At 47.0% G+C, this 19,475-nt stretch overlaps 1 protein-coding gene across 12 annotated transcripts in view; it reads left to right on the top strand.

The window, feature by feature from the left end:
- The window catches only part of LOC146990458 (CLIP-associating protein 1-B-like), a 35,988-nt gene extending 18,086 nt beyond the window's left edge, over positions 1–17,902 (top strand). For 2 of the 12 annotated variants that reach the window (XM_085794098.1, XM_085794116.1), the window contains exons 22-38: positions 1,590–1,687; positions 1,783–1,806; positions 2,621–2,868; positions 4,510–4,573; positions 4,824–4,987; positions 6,204–6,426; positions 6,527–6,622; positions 7,404–7,556; positions 8,273–8,379; positions 11,108–11,246; positions 13,153–13,381; positions 13,484–13,537; positions 13,914–14,116; positions 14,663–14,791; positions 15,039–15,245; positions 15,341–15,457; positions 16,139–17,900. In XM_085794098.1, the coding sequence (XP_085650224.1) occupies positions 1,590–1,687; positions 1,783–1,806; positions 2,621–2,868; positions 4,510–4,573; positions 4,824–4,987; positions 6,204–6,426; positions 6,527–6,622; positions 7,404–7,556; positions 8,273–8,379; positions 11,108–11,246; positions 13,153–13,381; positions 13,484–13,537; positions 13,914–14,116; positions 14,663–14,791; positions 15,039–15,245; positions 15,341–15,457; positions 16,139–16,222 (2,339 nt within the window). In that variant the 3' untranslated portion in view covers positions 16,223–17,900. Of the gene's footprint in view, positions 1–834; positions 892–1,589; positions 1,688–1,782; positions 1,807–2,620; positions 2,869–4,509; positions 4,574–4,823; positions 4,988–6,203; positions 6,427–6,526; positions 6,623–7,403; positions 7,557–8,272; positions 8,380–11,107; positions 11,247–13,152; positions 13,382–13,483; positions 13,538–13,913; positions 14,117–14,662; positions 14,792–15,038; positions 15,246–15,340; positions 15,458–16,138 lie in introns of all 12 variants that reach the window. The other 10 variants (XM_085794051.1, XM_085794043.1, XM_085794133.1 and 7 more) reach the window with 10 other exon arrangements.
- Positions 17,903–19,475: the final 1,573 nt, after the last annotated feature.

The raw sequence follows: 19,475 nt of genomic DNA, 5'->3' as shown, positions 1-19,475 counted from the left end.
GTGTAGCTCCTCCTCCTCCTCCTCAGGTGTAGCTCCTCCTCCTCCTCCTCCTCCTCCTCCTCCTCCTCCTCCTCAGGTGTAGCTCCTCCTCCTCCTCCTCCTCCTCCTCAGGTGTAGCTCCTCCTCCTCCTCCTCAGGTGTAGCTCCTCCTCCTCCTCCTCCTCAGGTGTAGCTCCTCCTCCTCCTCAGGTGTAGCTCCTCCTCCTCAGGTGTAGCTCCTCCTCCTCAGGTGTAGCTCCTCCTCCTCCTCAGGTGTAGCTCCTCCTCCTCCTCCTCCTCCTCAGGTGTAGCTCCTCCTCCTCAGGTGTAGCTCCTCCTCCTCCTCCTCCTCCTCCTCCTCCTCAGGTGTAGCTCCTCCTCCTCCTCCTCCTCCTCCTCCTCCTCCTCCTCAGGTGTAGCTCCTCCTCCTCCTCCTCCTCCTCCTCCTCCTCCTCCTCCTCCTCCTCCTCCTCCTCCTCCTCCTCAGGTGTAGCTCCTCCTCCTCCTCCTCCTCCTCAGGTGTAGCTCCTCCTCCTCCTCCTCCTCCTCCTCCTCCTCCTCCTCCTCCTCCTCAGGTGTAGCTCCTCCTCCTCCTCCTCCTCCTCCTCCTCCTCCTCCTCCTCCTCCTCAGGTGTAGCTCCTCCTCCTCCTCCTCCTCCTCAGGTGTAGCTCCTCCTCCTCCTCCTCCTCCTCAGGTGTAGCTCCTCCTCCTCCTCCTCCTCCTCCTCCTCAGGTGTAGCTCCTCCTCCTCCTCCTCCTCCTCCTCCTCCTCCTCAGGTGTAGCTCCTCCTCCTCCTCCTCCTCCTCCTCCTCTGTAGTAGTGTGGTGGTGACATCATCAGTGTTCTCTCTGCAGCGACGCGCCGTCAGTCCCGCTCCACCAGCGCTCTGTCGTCAGCCGACTGTTACTCAGGTGACGACCAGGTGTTCACAGGAAGTAGACGCTCTCAGCAGACGGATGTTTGATTTTATTTTCCCATCACCTCTTCACCTGCATGACGTCACCTCCTCCTCCTCCTGCAGGAGGAGACGCTGAGCTGCAGCTCTTCACAGTTACACCAACACCAACCAACCAAAGAGCTGTAAACTGTGAAGAGAGAATGTTTCCATCTGATTCTGTTGCAGCTTCATTCTTATTATTGGTTATTGTTTATTATTGATTATTGATTATTCATTGTTTGTTCTGAATGAGACTCTGCTTCCAGCTTTTCATGTTTATTTTATGTTGAAAATTGATTTTATTTCCTGTAGGGCTGCCCCCAAATAGTCGACCAAGCACTGGTCGACCAAAAAGTCATGAGCCGACCAAAATCTCATTGGTCGATTGGTCGTAGGAAAAAAAACACAAAAACATTTGGAGCCATGTCTTGTCAAAATCAATATGACTAAACTGTATATGAAAGGCTATAGGGCTTTTAATTTGTAGTCGTGAAGTCGTGACACTTCTCTATCTAGGTCGATTCGTCGACTAATCGTCATAAATGACGACTACTGGTCGACCAAGAAAATCTTTGGTGGGGGGCAGCCCTACTTTCCTGTTCCTGTTTTTTAAAGTGCATTTCAACAGACAGCTGACCTCTGACCTTTGACCTCTGACCTCTGACCTCTCAGACCGGCTGGCCCATCAGGCTCGGATCTCAGCCTCCGTCAACGCCATGCGGATCCTCAACACAGGCACGGACGTGGAGGCGGCGGTGGCCGACGCTCTGGTGAGAATCAAAGTGAAACACAGAAGTAGAAATCACAGTGATTGATTGATTGATTGATCAGTTATTGCTCTGTCCTCCTGCTCTGTGAACCTCAGCTGTTAGGAGACTCCAGGAACAAGGTAGAGCAGCTCGCCGTCCTCTCAGCGCATGTTACGACGCAATTAAGGGAAAATTAACGTAATGTGACTGTTTGTCTGGTTCTTGTGACACTTCTTGATGTAAAAACATTTAGATAAGACGTTAACTTTGCCTGACACCCACTGTTGCATTTGTGAAACTTTTATTTATAAGTAAAAACATTAAACCACTGTACCTAGATCGTCCTACAGTCTAAACATTCATTCAAACACTGATCTGATTTAATCTATTTGTGAAAATGCAACAAAGGCACATGAGGTCTAGGTGTTCACTAATAAAATAAAAGTTTCACAAATGAAACAGTGGGTGTCAGGTAAAGTGAATGTCTAACCTAAAATGTCTAAAATGTTTTTACATCAAGAAGTGTCACACGTTGAGTTAATTTTCCTGGTAACAGCCGAACCAGAAACTAACTTCAGCGTTGTGCATGTGCAGCATCACACCTGCATGACAGCATGACTCCGCCCCTTTAGCTGCATGACTCCGCCCCTTTAGCTGCATGACTCCGCCCCCTTAGCTGCATGACTCCGCCCCTTTAGCTGCATGACTCCGCCCCCTTAGCTACATGACTCCGCCCCTTTAGCTGCATGACTCCGCCCCCTTAGCTGCATGACTCCGCCCCCTTAGCTGCATGACTCCGCCCCCTTAGCTGCATGACTCCGCCCCCTTAGCTGCATGACTCCGCCCCCTTAGCTACATGACTCCGCCCCCTTAGCTGCATGACTCCGCCTCCTCATTAGTCAGGTGAAGCTCTCATTAGAGTGGAGTCATTAACCCTTTACCCCCCCTCCCCAGCGGAGGCCCGTGCGGCGGCGCTTCGAGTCTCCAGGTATGTACTCTGACGACGACGCCAACAGCGACGCGTCCAGCGCCTGCTCGGAGCGCTCCTACAGCTCCAGGAACGGCGGCATGGCGCCGCACTTCCTGCGCCAGACGGAGGACGTGGCCGAGGTGCTGAACCACTGCGCCAGCGCCAACTGGTCTGAGAGGAAGGAGGGGCTGCTGGGCCTGCAGAACCTGCTCAAGAGCCAGAGGATGCTCAGGTGGGTGAGGTCGCCTGAGTTTAACCTGGCTGGATCACCATGGTAACTGATGCTCAGCTCGTCACCTGGTTGGGAGCAGGTGGCGAGCTGAGTTTCATCTAAAGCCCTATTCGCACGGGATTAGTTTTACCTGGGGACCTCAGGTAATTAGTAATAATTGCGGAGGACGTCTGTGATCTTAATCCCGTGCGAATGCGCCATGTCAGTAATGTGTAAAGTAAAAATTCCCCCGCAAATGACCTACTATATTTCACCAAAGACCGACGTCCCGTGGTAAAACTAGTCCCGTGCCAATCTGCATCTTAGTAATTGAAAGGGCATTTTTTGTTCTTCCCCGGTTGAAACCATAGCTACTGTACGGGTTGAAACATGGAGGCTGCGGTGGAAATTATGAGCGGCATTTTCGAAGGCGTTTTAGGTGCAAACACGGGCTGGTATCGGTGCTGGAGACCCATTCGAAAAAAGAGCAGGCTCCGTTCCATCAAAAGAGCGAAATTTCGGAGGATATTGACATGCAGCTTTTTAATAGGCCATGACGGCCCGTTATTGCGACAACACTGTTGCGAAGTCACGTTGCTGCTTTGACATTTTATTTACATTTGCTTTGCACATGGATGTGACAGCAGTGGATGTTACGATGTGCACAGCTTTGACGTCATATCGGAGCCTAAATGTCAGTAAATTCGAGTAAAAATACAGACTTCACTTATCCCGTGCGAATGCACCGCAAGAAACACAGACGTGGGGGGGTCATTTACAAATCACCAGGCGTCCCCAGGTAATACTAATCCCGTGCGAATAGGGCTTAAGAGTCAGCATGAAAGCTCCGCCGTTTCACAGTTGAACTCATTTAGAGCTGAAGTCACCTTTACTTTGAAAGATGGATCAGAACCAGCATGTGTTTTTTGGCGTTTTTGCCTTTATTTGATAGCACACAGTAGAGATAGACAGGAAAGGAGGAGGCAGAGAGAGGGGGAATGTACATGGGGCGGCCGCCTTAACCACTGTGCCACGCACCGCCCCCAGAACCAGCATGTTATATAGATTATACACTTTATATACAGTCTATAGAGGTTGTTATACAGTATATTATATAAACTGTGCACTTGCAGCAGGACAGATAATCAGATGGTTAATCAGTAAAGTTTATAATTAAAAAAAAAAAAATTCAACTATCTTTTTATTGAGAACAAGGTACAAAGAGACAGTATTTTTGATTTTTCTCAGAACACATATACAAACAAACACCCCCCCTACAACATCCAGTGCATCCCATTTTAAGGAGATTAAATAAGTAAATAAATAAATAAAGGTTATGATCTTGACAGGTAAAGGTATCATTCAGTAAAGTTCATAATATAACTTTGAATAAATTAATTTGAATGTTTTGTCTGTTGCACAAACACTGGTCTCTAACAGGTCTGAGCTGTTTTCAGTTCAACAGCTCTTTGTTTTAATTGTACAGAGACAAGATGAGATTTGCTTGTGCAACAGTTAAAGAACTCAGTGTATATTCACACACATTCAGCCTCACTTTCAATAAAACACACACTCTCATTCTATAATTGTGATCAGTAAAATACATGAAACACTATAAAACACAATGTACACAAGTCAGTAACGGTGGTGTGTGTCTGACAGCCGCGTGGAGCTGAAGAGGCTCTGTGAGATCTTCACCAGGATGTTCGCAGACCCACACAGCAAGGTGAGACAACGTCTGGTTTAGTGTGTGTGTGCGTGTGTGTGTGTCTGTGTGTGTGTATGTGTGTGTGCGTGTACTAACTGCAGGACAAGCTAACAGTGTGTGTTTTCTGTTGCATGCTCGTCGCTGCTGTGGACCTAACACACACACACACACTCCTCCAGAGAGTAAGTGTCCCTCACCGTCAGTCTGCAGCTGCTTCATCTCCTCGCCGCTCCGTTTCCCATCATGCATCACTCTGTCTCTGTCTCAGGTGTTCAGCATGTTCCTGGAGACGCTGGTGGACTTCATCGTCCTGCACAGAGACGAGCTGCAGGACTGGCTCTTCGTCCTCCTCACCCAGCTGCTGAAGAAGATGGGTGCTGACCTGCTGGGCTCGGTGCAGGCCAAGGTGCAGAAGGCGCTGGACGTCACCAGGTCAGTTTCTACCGCTGCGCTGTGCGCCGGCTGGAAGCAGCGCTTGGGATTTATAGAAAAGAAACTGGAACGGGGGAATGTGCAAATCTGGAGAACCCCGACAGGAAAAGTTTATTTATGTCAGTCATTCAGTTCTAAAAGTGAAACTAATAGATCCATTACACACAGATATTGAAACATTTCATCTATTTATTCATTTAACCCTCCTGTTGTCCTCCTGGGTCAAGGAAGGAATGAAGGAAGTTAGGAAGGAAGGACGAAGGGATAGATGAAAGGAAGGAAGGAAGGAAGGACAAAAGGAAAGAAGGAAGGAAGGTAGGAAGGACAAAGGGAACAATGGGAGGAAAGATAGGAGGGAACAGATTGGGTCAAAAAAGAAGGAAGAAGTAAGGACAAAGGGAAGGAAGGAAGGGAGGGAGGCAAAAAGGATTGTGGAAAGAAGGAAGGGAAAAGGGAAGGAAAGATAGAGGGAGAGAACAGATTTGTTCAAGAAAGGAAGAAGGAAGGAAAGAACGATGGAGGGAGGGAACAGACAAGGTCAACTGGATCAAAAGAGGAAGTAAGAAGAAGTAAGGACGAAGGGAAGGAAGGAAGCAAGGGAAAAAGGATTGTGGAAAGAAGGAAGGGAGAAAGGAAGGAAAGAAGGAATGATAGAGGAAGGGAACAGATTGAGTCAATTTGACCCAGAAGGACGACAGGAGGGTTAATTTCTTATAATTGTCATGATTATGGCTTCACATTTAAAGAAGATCTACAATTCAGGAGCTCAAAAAAATGGATTGATTAAAAAAAGCATTTTTAATGTGTAAATGTGTCCATCTATATGAACTCAGTTCCTGGTTGGGGCTGTTTAACTACTGCAAATAGACTTTTCCATGATATTCTAATTTTATGCACCTGTACATATTAGTATAAAATACATTCACATTTGTTTTCTTGGCTCTTTTCCCGTCTTGGATTTGGTCTGAATGAATATTCATCAACAGCGTTTCCCTGACCTTATATAGGCACCATGTGGGCGGGGCAAAGCACCAACTTTAGACTTGATTGTTATTTATAAAAGGAAACAGGCGGAGGATGTGCGTCCGTATAAATCTGAAAGGTTTTGTGTGCACGCGTTTCCTCCGTACGCCACCTGTAGTGATCTTTCCTACGCACAGTTTTATAAATGGACACATCTGGACACAGCTGACTGTCCCTGTCCGTCCCTCTGCAGAGACTCGTTCCCGTACGAGCAGCAGTTCAACATCCTGATGCGTTTCATCGTGGACCAGACGCAGACGCCCAACCTGAAGGTGAAGGTGGCCATCCTGCGCTACATCGAGGCGCTGGCGCGGCAGATGGACCCGGCCGACTTCGTCAACTCCAGCGAGACGCGCCTCGCCGTCTCACGCATCATCACCTGGACCACCGAGCCCAAGAGCTCCGACGTCCGCAAGGTAGGAGCAGCCTCGCCCGCTTCCTGTTTCCTTGTCGTTGTGGCTTCCTGTTTGTGTTGTTTGAGTTGTTTCCTCCACTCACCTGCTCTCTCGGCGCCAGACGCTCCACACCTGGGCGGGGGAGGAGCTGTGGGGGCGACCCCCCACCGTGGCCGCGCTGCCCGGGGAGGGCAACCTGGAGGACAGGTGTAAACAGGTAGACAGACGGCATGAGCAGCTGCTGGACGGCCGCTGACATCACTAACTCATGTTGTTCCACGTTACACATGTCAACAGGCTGAGGCTGCGTCCACACCATGACACACAAGAAATATAGCTATTTCAAAATAAAACACCGCCCTAAGAGATTTCAAAATAAAGCACAACCCCAGTGTTATTAAAAAAAAAGGTATTTCAAAATAAAACACAGCCCAAAGACATTTCAAAATAAAGTACAATCCCAGTTTTTAAAAAAAAAAGGTATTTCAAAATAAAACACAGCCCAAAGAGATTTCAAAATAAAGCACAACCCCAGTGTTATTAAAAAAAAAAGGTATTTCAAAATAAAACACAGCCCAAAGCACAACAGTTTCTAAAGTGTTGCCGTGTGAACGCAGCTTCAGTTGTTAACTGCTCGTTAAAATGTCGTTGTTTCTTCTCCAGAATGTTCTGCATGATTCTTAACTGACTTTTAACTTTAATCTGAAAGGGCCCGAGACAGGAAACGGCTCTCTGGTCTGCTTCACTGACTGCTCACGTCTGATTGGACGAAACCTGCTGCATGGGAGCTGCTGTTTTAACAATTAACCTCAGTGTTGCCTTCAGGTTCAGGCTCGGAAAATCTGACAAACGCCTTCTGTTCATTAACAACAACAACAACAACAGGAGGAGGAGACGATGTTTTTATTTACAGCTCAGAGAGACGGACGCGTGGCGACAAGAAGAAGCAGGAAAGAGAAGTGACCTCTGTGTGTGTGTGTGTGTGTGTGTGTGCGCAGGCGGCCCAGGTGGTGCTGATCGCGCTGTTCGAGCTGAACACACCTGAGTTCACCATGCTGCTCGGAGCGCTGCCCAAAACCTTCCAGGACGGGACCACCAAGCTGCTGCACAACCACCTGAGGAACGCCAGCGCCAACAGCGGCATCGTCATGGTAACACACACACACACACACATACACACACACACACACTGGTACTTCTTGATCAGGGTTCCCACTCATCCTGGAAAACCTGGAAGGTGGTCGACCGATTTTTCCCTATGCAGGAAAACCCCTGCGCTTGTGCTTTAAAATCAAACTAATTACTGTCTCTGGATGTGAACAACATCAAACTTGAATGAATTATTAGAATTTAAGTATCGATTCTCTGACATAACTGCATCGATTCAGAATCATCCAACTAAGAATCTCGATTCATCTTTGAAACAATTATTTTTTTATACTGTAACATCTTGGAAAAGTCCTGGAAAATGATTCCAAGATAAGAGTGGGAACACTGTTGATGACACTTTGCACCTTTTTGTTTCCTTTTCCTTCCTTTCTGTTATTACAACGTCCTCACTGAGCGTTGACGTGAAAATGACTGAAATGTCACAACAAGTCAGCGTTTATAGTCAGAAAACTGGTTAAAAAAAACCCCCTCAGAAATATTGAAAATAGTTTTCAATGCTTTAAACCCTTAAAGAGGACGGTTTGTTCCAACATCCTCCGGCCTTTTGTCTTGGTATCACTGAGGTATCAATAATTTTCGTTATAATATTAATCTGTAACAGAATATATTAAGAAATTCGACAGGGGTATGAATAATGTTTTAGTGATGATCAGTAATCAATAATCAAACATGTTGATGGATGTGTTTGTGTCTCCAGGCGTCTCCCAGTAACTCGTCTGCCCGGACTCCTCCCCGCCAGCCCAGCAGCCGCAGCAGCCCCCTCACCTCCCCCACCAACTGCTCCCACGGAGGCCTGTCCCCCAGGTAGGCTGCTCTGGCCACGCCCACTGGCTACTGGCCACGCCCACTCCTGTAGCACAGACACCTGCTGCTGCTGCATCGGTGACCATCGTCTGGTTTTTATGCAGCACCTTGAACTACTCGTTTTACTGTGTGATGTCGTCATGGTTACTCCTTAAAGTGATACGCCAACATTTTTTTTCCTGTCTTGCCTCACTCCCGAGTCCATGACCAGCAGATAGACACCATCCTTTCGACTGCGCGTGCAGTAACGAGGGAGATAGAGCCGTATCGCCCGTAATTAGCTTAGCTCAAACGCTGGAAGTGTATAGGTAGTGTTAGCCTGCCTCCACCTAAAGTCACTAATTAGCTTAGCTCAAACACTGGAAGTGTATAGGTAGTGTTAGCCTGCCTCCACCTAAAGTCGCTAATTAGCTTAGCTCAAACGCTGGAAGTGTGTAGGTAGTGTTAGCCTGCCTCCACCTAAAGTCGCTAATTAGCTTAACTCAAACGCTGGAAGTGTATAGGTAGTGTTAGCCCGTGGCTCCACCTAAAGTCGCTAATTAGCTTAGCTCAAACACTGGAAGTGTATAGGTAGTGTTAGCATGCCTCCTACCCGAGCTGAAATCAGCAGTCAGAAGATGATTTTATTTTAGCTCTAAACTCTGTAAATATATCACTTTATCAACATTTCAAACATGTTTAGGCGAGAAAGTAGCCGCTTAGATCAGCAGTGTGTCGTTAATTTGTCTAAATACCAGTTATTTACAATTTTGTTCGGACGAATTCGGCGCTACTCAAGCTAGCCGTTGCGACCAACGCACTTCTGGTTACTTTCACAAAATAAAACACCCGTTGCCCTTTACATACAGAAAACCATGACGATAGAATTTGTGCTTTTACTTTGAAATAGGAAGCTAACCTACCCTCGATGTAGCTAGCTTGAACCAAAATAAACGGTCTTTGCTTGAACCCTCCGTTTTGACCGATCTCGTCCCGTTAGCGGCATTTGACTGCTCAAGATGCCTTACCGGAGAGTTGTGTCAGCTCTGAGACGAAGATCGGCCCGCCGGTTTCCGTTTAGAGTTGCTGAAGAGTTTCTCTGATGATTTTAGGTGGAGGCAGGCTAACACTACCTATACACTTCCAGCGTTTGAGCTAAGCTAATTAGCGACTTTAGGTGGAGGCAGGCTAACACTACCTATACACTTCCAGCGTTTGAGCTAAGCTAATTAGCGACTTTAGGTGGAGGCAGGCTAACACTACCTATACACTTCCAGTGTTTGAGCTAAGCTAATTAGCGACTTTAGGTGGAGGCAGGCTAACACTACCTATACACTTCCAGTGTTTGAGCTAAGCTAATTACAGGCGATACGGCTCTATCTCCCTTGTTACTGCACGCACAGTCGAAAGAATGGTGTCTATCTGCTTGTCATGGACTCGGGAGTGAGGCAAGACACGAAAAAAAAAAGTTGGCATATCCCTTTAATGGATCGTTATTGATTGATTGATTGATTGATTGATCCCCCTCCCCTCCTCTCCTCCCCCCTGGTTGCAGTCGTCTGTGGGGTTTCCCCTCCCCTCTTCCTCTTGCTCCGCCCACTGCCCACTCCTCCCTCAAGGTCCTGCGGCGAGCTTTCTCACCCAGGTAACCCCGCCCCCTTTGTTCCTCCCCCCTCCCTCCTCCCTCCTCCTCCCCCTCCCCCTCCCTCTGCGGGGGTTTCACAGTCGTTTTTTCAGAAGAATCAGATTCGATCACAGTATCAGAGTCTTTATATAAAAGATGGCCGACGCGTGGGGAGGAGTGTGATGTCACAGGGGGCGGAGCCTGTCACCTGGTCGTGCTGTGAAACCCCTCCCACCTGTGACTCACCTGTTGTGTGTTGCCTCCATCTGCTGCAGCTGAGACTCTGTTCACCTGCGTCACCGCTTCTCTCACCTGTCGCCTCCACCTGTGTCCGTCTGGCAGCATGCAGGCCGTGCACCGCACCGCACCGGACTGGACTGGACTGGGCCGCACCGGACCGGACTGGACCAGACTGGACTTTAATAGACTGGACCGGACCAGACTGGACTTTATTAGACCGGACCGGACTGGACTGGATATTATTAGACCGGACCAGACTTTATTAGACTGGACTGGACTTTAGTAGACTGGACTGGACTTTGCTAGACTGGACTGGACTGAACTTTATTAGACCGGACCAGACTTTATTAGACCAGACCGGACTTTAATAGACTGGACCAGACTTTATTAGACCAGACCGGACTTTAATAGACTGGACCAGACTTTATTAGACCAGACCGGACTTTTATAGACTGGACTGGACTTTAATGGACCGGACTAGATTAAACTGAACTGGACTGGACTGGATGGTGTCTGTCTTCCTGGTCATGGACCAAACTTCCCAGAGTCTGAAATCAACTTCTTGATCATTAAGTGAAAGTTGTATCTTTTATTCTGAAAGGGTAATCTGTTGTTAAAAACAGGAAGTAGCGTTTGGTCCATGTCCTCCTCCGTCGTCTCTCTCAGAGCGTCTGTGCTGATCCAGGACCAGAGTCTCTCTGAACCTGAACCTGAACCTGAAGTGGTCCTGGATCAGCAGGAAGGTTCCTCAGACGTTCTTGGTGATGATGATCCTGTGATGTCATCACGTTGTGACCCTATGATGTCATCACGTTGTGACCCTATGATGTCATCACGTTGTGACCCTATGATGTCATCACGTTGTGTCCCGTTGTGTCCCTGCAGCCTGATGGAGTTCAACAGCGAGAACCTGAACTCAGAGGAGATCTACAGCTCTCTGAGAGGCGTCACCGAGGAGATCCAGAACTACAGCTACCGCAGCCAGGAGGAGCTGGGGGAGCCGCTCAGGAGGGGGGAGGCCAAGGTGAGGAAAGCTCTCTCTCTCCTCAACAATGATGTCATTTCCTTTGGATCATAGCAACAAATCCTAAAAGTAGGATTGACAATAACAATCTCTGTAATTTTACAGTCCAAGTCTTTAAAGGCCGTTTTCTCAGAAAGAGTTTTTCAGACTCAGACTCTGAGCTAGAAATCTCCACCAAACCTTCAACTTTGATCCCTTTCTATATTCTGAAGGTTTTTACAGAGGGGACTGTTGATATATCATTCACAGCCTCATTTATACAACATTTTATTACTAAAAACTAGGGCTGACCTCCAAAAGTCGACTATTCGACGATTCGATTCGGAGGGGTCTGATTCGACTATGAACCTCGTAGTCGAATCTAACTGAGACCCTACCATTCTGACTATATGGGGGTGCCCACGGCTGCTGAGCATAAATTGTTACATAGAATGTCTTTTTTCGTTATAAAAAGCCTATTTTGATACAAAATCTGCCTACTTTCTGTTAATAAAGAGTTCAAAATGATGTGTGCATTTAAACGGTAGTCTTAGCTTCTTACTACGTATTAATAAATCACCCACTGCAGTTGCACAATCAAATGAGCGGAGGTTTTTTTTTTTTTTCAAATGAGCGGAGGTGAGCAGTAGGACCGTCAAAGTCACGGTACTCAGAAGTCACTGCAGAACACTCACGGAGTGGCAAAAAGACGAGGGGCAGAGCCGCCAAAGTTTAAAATCAAGGAAGTCTGACAGTCTAACTTTGTCAACATTTATCATGCATGACCTAACAGAACAGCAAAACATTGTGAGGATACATCTGACTTTGACCGAGTTACATTCAAGAACCTGCTTTCAATCACGGAAAATAAATTAACTCCAGCGGTGATTTTTTTTCGATGGATCAGCTGTGTTTACCGTTTCATGTGTTAATAGTTCTGATGGTTAGACAGATGAATTAGTCCCTAACACATCCTAAAGTTTGACATGTCAGAGTTTTTCAGAAGAGGAACTTTTTTTTCCGACTTCCGAGTTGTCATGAACGCACCATCAGTGTCGGGAGTCACAGCTGTAATCTCGTCCCTCTGCAGCCTGTCTGTCTCTCTGCCGGTGCCGCGGTCACACTGTGTGTGTTACAGGATTGATTAACGTAATGTATGTACGGATTGTCGAGTCCTTCTGACCTCCGTTTGTTTTGATACTACATGTTTTACCCGGTTTCTCTGTGTCCACGACCACCGCTATCCTTCATCACGTTGAGGGATGTTTGATTTGCCACTCACAGTCCGAGCAGGAGCGTTGTCCAGGGCAACGTGACATAAACGCATACCCTGGCTCACAATGGCTACTAAAAATCATCCAAAGTGTGGGAAATAAATAAAGGTATTTGTTTTACACCTACCATATTTTTTGGGTGGTTTAGCTCTTTTGTTTGAAACGGGAAAAAGTCGCAAATTTGCTGCTATCTTAAAAAAATAATAATAATAAAAAAAAGGTTCGACGATCAGTCGACTATGGCAAAATCTGACGAATCAGATTCGACTATGAAAATCCTTAGTCGAAAACAGCCCTACTAAAAACATGGAGACATTAGATTTCTTTTTAGGGCTGGTGACAGTATTTTCTCATTTACAGAGTGATAAAAAGAGATATCCACAATCCTCCTCTGTAAAAACTTAAGACTCTAATATGTCAACAAGATAAAACAAAGTAGCTTTATCCATTGTTCAGATTTCTGTTCTGGAAATATATGCAAATTAGCGCATATTTAATTAGATATTGCCTTATTTATATATTTAAACATAAAAATTGACAAAACTTGTAATACAAAAAATATTAGTCTTCATGTAATATAATAATAGTAATGTATAATCCAGTATAATAAGCCCCGCCCCTCTGGTTCTGACTCGTTGTGTGGTGTTCCTCAGCCGGGGGGCGGAGCCTCCTCAGACGGCGAGGTGGTGGACGGCGGCCGCACGGCTCTGGACAACAAGACGTCGTCTCTCCTCAACACGCCGTCCCCGCGCTCCTTCGCCGCGCCGCGTCTCCGCGACTACAACCCCTACAACTACAGCGACGGCGTGGGCTCGCTGGAGAAAGGCGGCCTGAAGGGGGCGCTGTACGAGGACGCAGTGGAGCCGCTGAGAGACGGTCAGGGTTCGATTCCCCCCCCCACAGACACACACACACACACCTGGGGTTTGAGTTGAAGTCCTGTTGTGTTTTTACTGTGAAATGACTTCCTGTTTGCTGTGGCAGGACGACGGCAGGAGAGCGTGGAGAACAAGATGCTGAGTCCTAAAGGTTTCCCAGGTAACGCCTCCTCCTGGACTGGACTTTATATGACTGGACTGGACATAGTTAGACTGGACTGGACTGGACTTTATATGACTGGACTGGACTGGACTTTATAAGACCGGACTGGACTTTGTTAGACTGGACTGAACTTTGTTAGACTGGACTGAACTTTGTTAGACTGGACTGAACTTTGTTAGACTGGACTGAACTTTGTTAGACTGGACTGGACTTTGTTAGACTGGACGACTTTATTAGACCGGACTGGACTGGACTTTATTAGACTGGACTGGACTGTGTTTACATTAAAAACCCCATAGCAGACAGAAACCTGATGGTCCTGGTTGTGTCCCTGTCCCTGTCCCTGTCCCTGTCCCTGTCCCTGTCCCTGCAGCGGGGCCGGCGGAGCAGCTGGAGCTGGTGGGGGAGCTGCTGAAGGAGCTGTCCCAGGTCCAGGCTCTGGACCGGGGCCCCGAGGAGCGGAGGGCCACGCTGCTGGAGCTGCTGAAGGTGGCCCGGGAGGACAGCCTGGTGGTCTGGGAGGAGCACTTCAAGACCACGCTGCTGCTGCTGCTGGAGACGCTGGGGGACCGAGACGTGAGACACACACACTGTCCCGCTGCGTCCTGACTGCTGGGACCACAACACCTTACCTGTCAGAGCTCAGAACCAGAACCCAGAATCTCTAGACCCACACACAGCAACTTAAAGGACCAGTCAGGACAAAAACTCAACCTGGGATGAAGTTTCCTGATATTTTAGCTCACACTGTGAACATGCAGTCGCTCTTTTACTGGACAAAGCAACGTCAGTCCATGTGACCGTCGTCAGGCAGAGTACAAAGAAACCTTTAAACAGACTGCAGCGCCACGTTATGTGATCAAATTCTTCAACGAAATATGTAATAAACTTTGCTGCATTTTGTAATAAATAGTTACATAATACAAATTATTACATTTTCTTCATTAAAAAAGTGCAACACTCGCATTTTATAATATTTGGGGGCAGCCACTTAGTGTCACCTTGCTTCTCCTTCTGGTCCTGGTTCTGGTCCTGGTTCTGGTCCTGGTTCTGGTTCTGGTTCTGGTTCTGGTTCTGGTTCTGGTTCTGGTTCTGGTTCTGACTCCTGTGTCTCTGTCTCAGCACACGATCCGGGCTCTGTCCCTGCGAGTCCTGAAGGAGATCCTGAGGAACCAGCCGGCCCGCTTCAAGAACTACGCCGAGCTCACCATCATGAAGACGCTGGAGGCTCACAAGGACTCGCACAAGGAGGTGAGGCTCCCCGGTTCTGGTCCTGGTCCTGGTCCTGGTTCTGGTCCTGGTTCTGGTCCTGGTTCTGGTCCTGGTCCTGGTTCTGGTCCTGGTCCCGGTCCCGGTCCCGGTCCCGGTCCCGGTCCCGGTCCCGGTCCCGGTCCCGGTCCCGGTCCCGGTCCTGGTCCTGGTCCTGGGTCTGGTCCTGGTCCCGGTCCTGGTCCCGGTCCTGGTCCTGGTCTGACCTGTGTCTCTCCTCCTCTCTGAGGTGGTGCGTGCGGCGGAGGAGGCGGCCTCCAGCATGGCGGGCTCCATCCAGCCGGACCAGTGCATCAAGGTTCTGTGTCCCATCGTGCAGACGGCCGACTACCCCGTCAACCTGGCCGCCATCAAGATGCAGACCCGCGCCATCGAGCGCGTCGCCAAGGAGACGCTGCACCAGCTGCTTCCCGACGTCATCCCCGGACTGCTGCAGGTGAGACCCCGACCCCCCAAACTCTGACCTCGTCACCCATTCTGTGGCGTAACCGCTGGTAACCGCTGGTAACCGTTGGTAACCGTCGTCCTCAGGGCTACGACAACACGGAGAGCAGCGTGAGGAAGGCCAGCGTCTTCTGCCTCGTCGCCATCTACTCTGTGATTGGAGAAGAGCTGAAGCCCTACCTGGCCCAGCTGACCGGCAGCAAGGTAAACTACTACACTACAGAACATAACATAACATAACATAACATAACATAACATAACATAACACAACATAACACAACATAACACAACATAACACAACATAACACAACATAACACAACATAACACAACATAACACAACATAACACAACATAAATTAAATTCAATGAACTAATCTAAATAAAATAAAATAAAATAAAATGAATAAACTAAACTAAACTAAACTAAAGAAAATAAACTACATAAACTGAATAAAATAAATGAACTAAACTAAACTAAATAAATACAAAATCATTGAAAACATGTAAAACTTTATTTATACAGCAGCAAAAAAAAAAAAAGGAATTTTGATATCAAACATTAAAAAGCTTCAAATGAAACTTTATAACAGATAAAGACACATGTGTAGATTTGTATAAATAAAGTTAAACCATCAAATCAATCAATCAACAGATGAACAGGATGAGCTTCTACATGTTGAACTCCATTTCCCATGATTCCTTGCACCACAGAGTCACAGGTGTGTGACACATTAACGTCCAGCAGGTGGCGCCAGCAGCTGTTAGATTCAACACTGATCGTTTCTAAAAGAAAAAAGAAGGAGGGGGGGCCAAGGAGAGAAAGGGGTGGAGTCAAATATAGAAGGGGGTGGAGTCTAACTCTGGTGCTGTTTCTCCTTCCCACAGATGAAGCTGTTGAATCTCTACATCAAACGAGCGCAGACGTCGACCAGCAACAGCAGCAGCTCCTCAGACATCTCCTCCTACTGACCTGCTCCTCCTCCTCCTGCTCCTCCTCCTCCTGCTCCTTCTCCTGCTCCTCCTGGACCTGGACCTGAGACCATCTCGTTCCTGAGGAGCTCTCCATCTTCTTATCGTCCTGAAAGTTAAGGAGATCTTTGAGGAGGTGTTTTCAAAAAGAACCTGAACCTCCACCCTCCTCCTCTTCCTCCTCCTCCTCCTCCTCTTCCTCCTCTTCTTCCTCCTCCTGTCTCAGAGGAGGAGGAGGAGGAGGAGTTTGGTGTTTCTTCATGGTAGAACCTTTAATCGTCTTTTTGCTTTGACACATCAACCTGTCGTCTGTTGAATGTAAAGAGTCGATTGAGCTTCAGTCTTAAACGCAACACCAACACTTTCCAGATTTTTTTTTTTTTTAAACTTTAACAAAGTGGCACAACAGTCTGAAAAAAGGCTGAGTTCAAGGGTCCAGCACGAGCTTTTATTTAGAAATTCCACAGCCTGATGTTTCTATGAGATGATCATTTGGCGGGCCAATGATTTTAAACACTACAGAGATTTAAACAGAGAAGAAGAAGATGCAGTGTTAAAAAAACAAAACAGTTTCTACCTGTGGTGAAGAAGAAGAAGAAGAAGAAGAAGAGTTTCCAATCACTAATCAATAAGTGGAGATTGATTTTTCCAGCCTGGACTGAAACATGTAAAAAAAAAAAACAGCCACTTTAATTTATGGATCAGTTCTATTGACAATCTGATTTTAAACTTAACTTTACTAACCTGAACTCTAATGAAAGTATTTATCTAAAGTAAATAACACTAAACTAAAACCACTTCATTTCCTTTTTTCCATTTTTCAGTCCGGCTCTGAAACCTGATTAAACCTGTTACAGATCCAATCTGATCGATAATCAATGTGTCAATCAACCACCTGTGTGTATTGTGGTGAAGCGACAGTATTAAGGAGCTGCAGCAGCTTCTCCTGAACGATGTGAACCATGAAGTGACGACTACTGTGACCAAAACGCTTTAATATATGAATATGAATCCATCAGTATCAGTATCAGTATTTAAAACCCATGTGAAGAAGCTCCGCCCCCGATCGGCTGATCAATAATCGAATGTAAGTCGCTCTTTTTTTGGACTTTGGACCTGTTTTTTAAAAAATGAAATAAGATGTGAAACTTTGAGAGCAGCAACATTTGAATGAATCTGACAATCTGAACCATGAGACGCTACTGAGCTGAACCAGCAGAGGAAACAGGTGGATGTTTGGACTTTAGCAATAAACCCAGACGTGGTTTTGTGTTTTTGTTTTTTTGTTTTTCAAAGTAAAGTGCACCTATAACGACTCGTTAACTGCTGCTTATTCTAACACTAAACGAAGGCGCCAGATATCCAACTCTTTTTGTTGTGTGTACTGTATCTACAAGCTCCGCCTCCTCCTCCTCCTCCTCCAGCTGTCCTGGTGCTAAACTCCGCCCGTCTGCCGCGCCAGGCTCGTCCAAACAAACGCTCCCTCCACACAGGGAGTTTGAAGGTTAAAAAAAACCAACAACAGTCGGAGTCGAGTGTCACATGGTGGGAAATGTTGTTGTAGAGTCACATGATCCATAAGAGAATAACATGTTTAGAAAACACTGAACCGCCATTTGACACTAAACATGTCACGATGTCGCTTCGTTGTGACGTCACAGATCATCACAGGAAGTCCTGATATGACTCCAACTGTCTGTACTCGTCTCTACTGGACTCTAACGGACTCTAACTGTCTCTACTGGACTCTAACTGACTCTACTGGACTCTAACGGACTCTAACTGTCTCTACTGGACTCTAACTGTCTCTACTGGACTCTAACTGACTCTACTGGACTCTAACGGACTCTAACTGTCTCTACTGGACTCTAACTGTCTCTACTGGACTCTAACAGACTCTACTGGACTCTAACTGTCTCTACTGGACTCTAACAGACTCTACTGGACTCTAACTGACTCTACTGGACTCTAACTGTCTCTACTGGACTCTAACAGACTCTACTGGACTCTACTGGACTCTAACTGACTCTACTGGACTCTAACGGACTCTAACAGACTCTACTGGACTCTAACTGTCTCTACTGGACTCTAACAGACTCTACTGGACTCTAACTGTCTCTACTGGACTCTAACTGTCTCTACTGGACTCTAACAGACTCTACTGGACTCTAACTGTCTCTACTGGACTCTAACAGACTCTACTGGACTCTAACTGACTCTACTGGACTCTAACTGTCTCTACTGGACTCTAACTGTCTCTACTGGACTCTAACAGACTCTACTGGACTCTAACTGTCTCTACTGGACTCTAACTGTCTCTACTGGACTCCAACTGTCTCTACTGGACTCTAACTGTCTCTACTGGACTCTAACAGACTCCAACTGACTCTACTGGACTCTAATTGTCTCTACTGGACTCTAACTGTCTCTACTGGACTCTAACTGTCTCTACTGGACTCTAATTGTCTCTACTGGACTCTAACTGTCTCTACTGGACTCTGTCTCTACTGGACTCTAACTGTCTCTACTGGACTCTAATTGTCTCTACTGGACTCCAACTGTCTCTACTGGACTCTAACTGTCTCTACTGGACTCTAACTGTCTCTACTGGACTCCAACTGTCTCTACTGGACTCTAACTGTCTCTACTGGACTCCAACTGACTCTACTGGACTCTAACTGTCTCTACTGGACTCCAACTGACTCTACTGGACTCTAACTGTCTCTACTGGACTCCAACTGACTCTACTGGACTCTAACTGTCTCTACTGGACTCTACTTGTCTTTACTGGACTCTAACTGACTCTACTGGACTCTACTTGTCTCTACTGGTCGATCAACATTTTTAGAAAACACTACATATGTGATGATGTCACTTTGTTGTGACGTCACAGGTCATAGGAAGTCCTGGTGTTATTGATTCAGAGCCTAGAGCTGATCAATAATCAATATTTGACCATATTTGACAACATTTCCCAGGATGTGCATCTGATCTCCGACTGACAGTGAACGCGTCGTCGTCGTAGCCTTACTGGATCTCAAACCCTCCGACTGTTACTCGTACTGTACCGGACCGAATGTTTATTTCCCCCTTAACCCTCCGTCGTCCAGTCGCCGTGACGACACACACACACACACACACACACACACACACACACACGTGTCCCTTTACTCTCTCTGCGGCGCCTGAGGTGGGTCTGCATGTGACTGACTTCCTGGTTTTGTGCCTTTGGGTCCAGATCTCTACTAACTGT

This window comes from Trachurus japonicus, chromosome 2 (genome assembly GCF_045865225.1).
Source record: "Trachurus japonicus isolate A0001 chromosome 2, Traja_1.0".
NCBI lineage: Eukaryota > Metazoa > Chordata > Actinopteri > Carangiformes > Carangidae > Trachurus > Trachurus japonicus.
The sequence above is the reverse complement of the archived record's forward strand: the minus strand, read 5'-3'. Positions and strand labels throughout refer to the sequence as shown.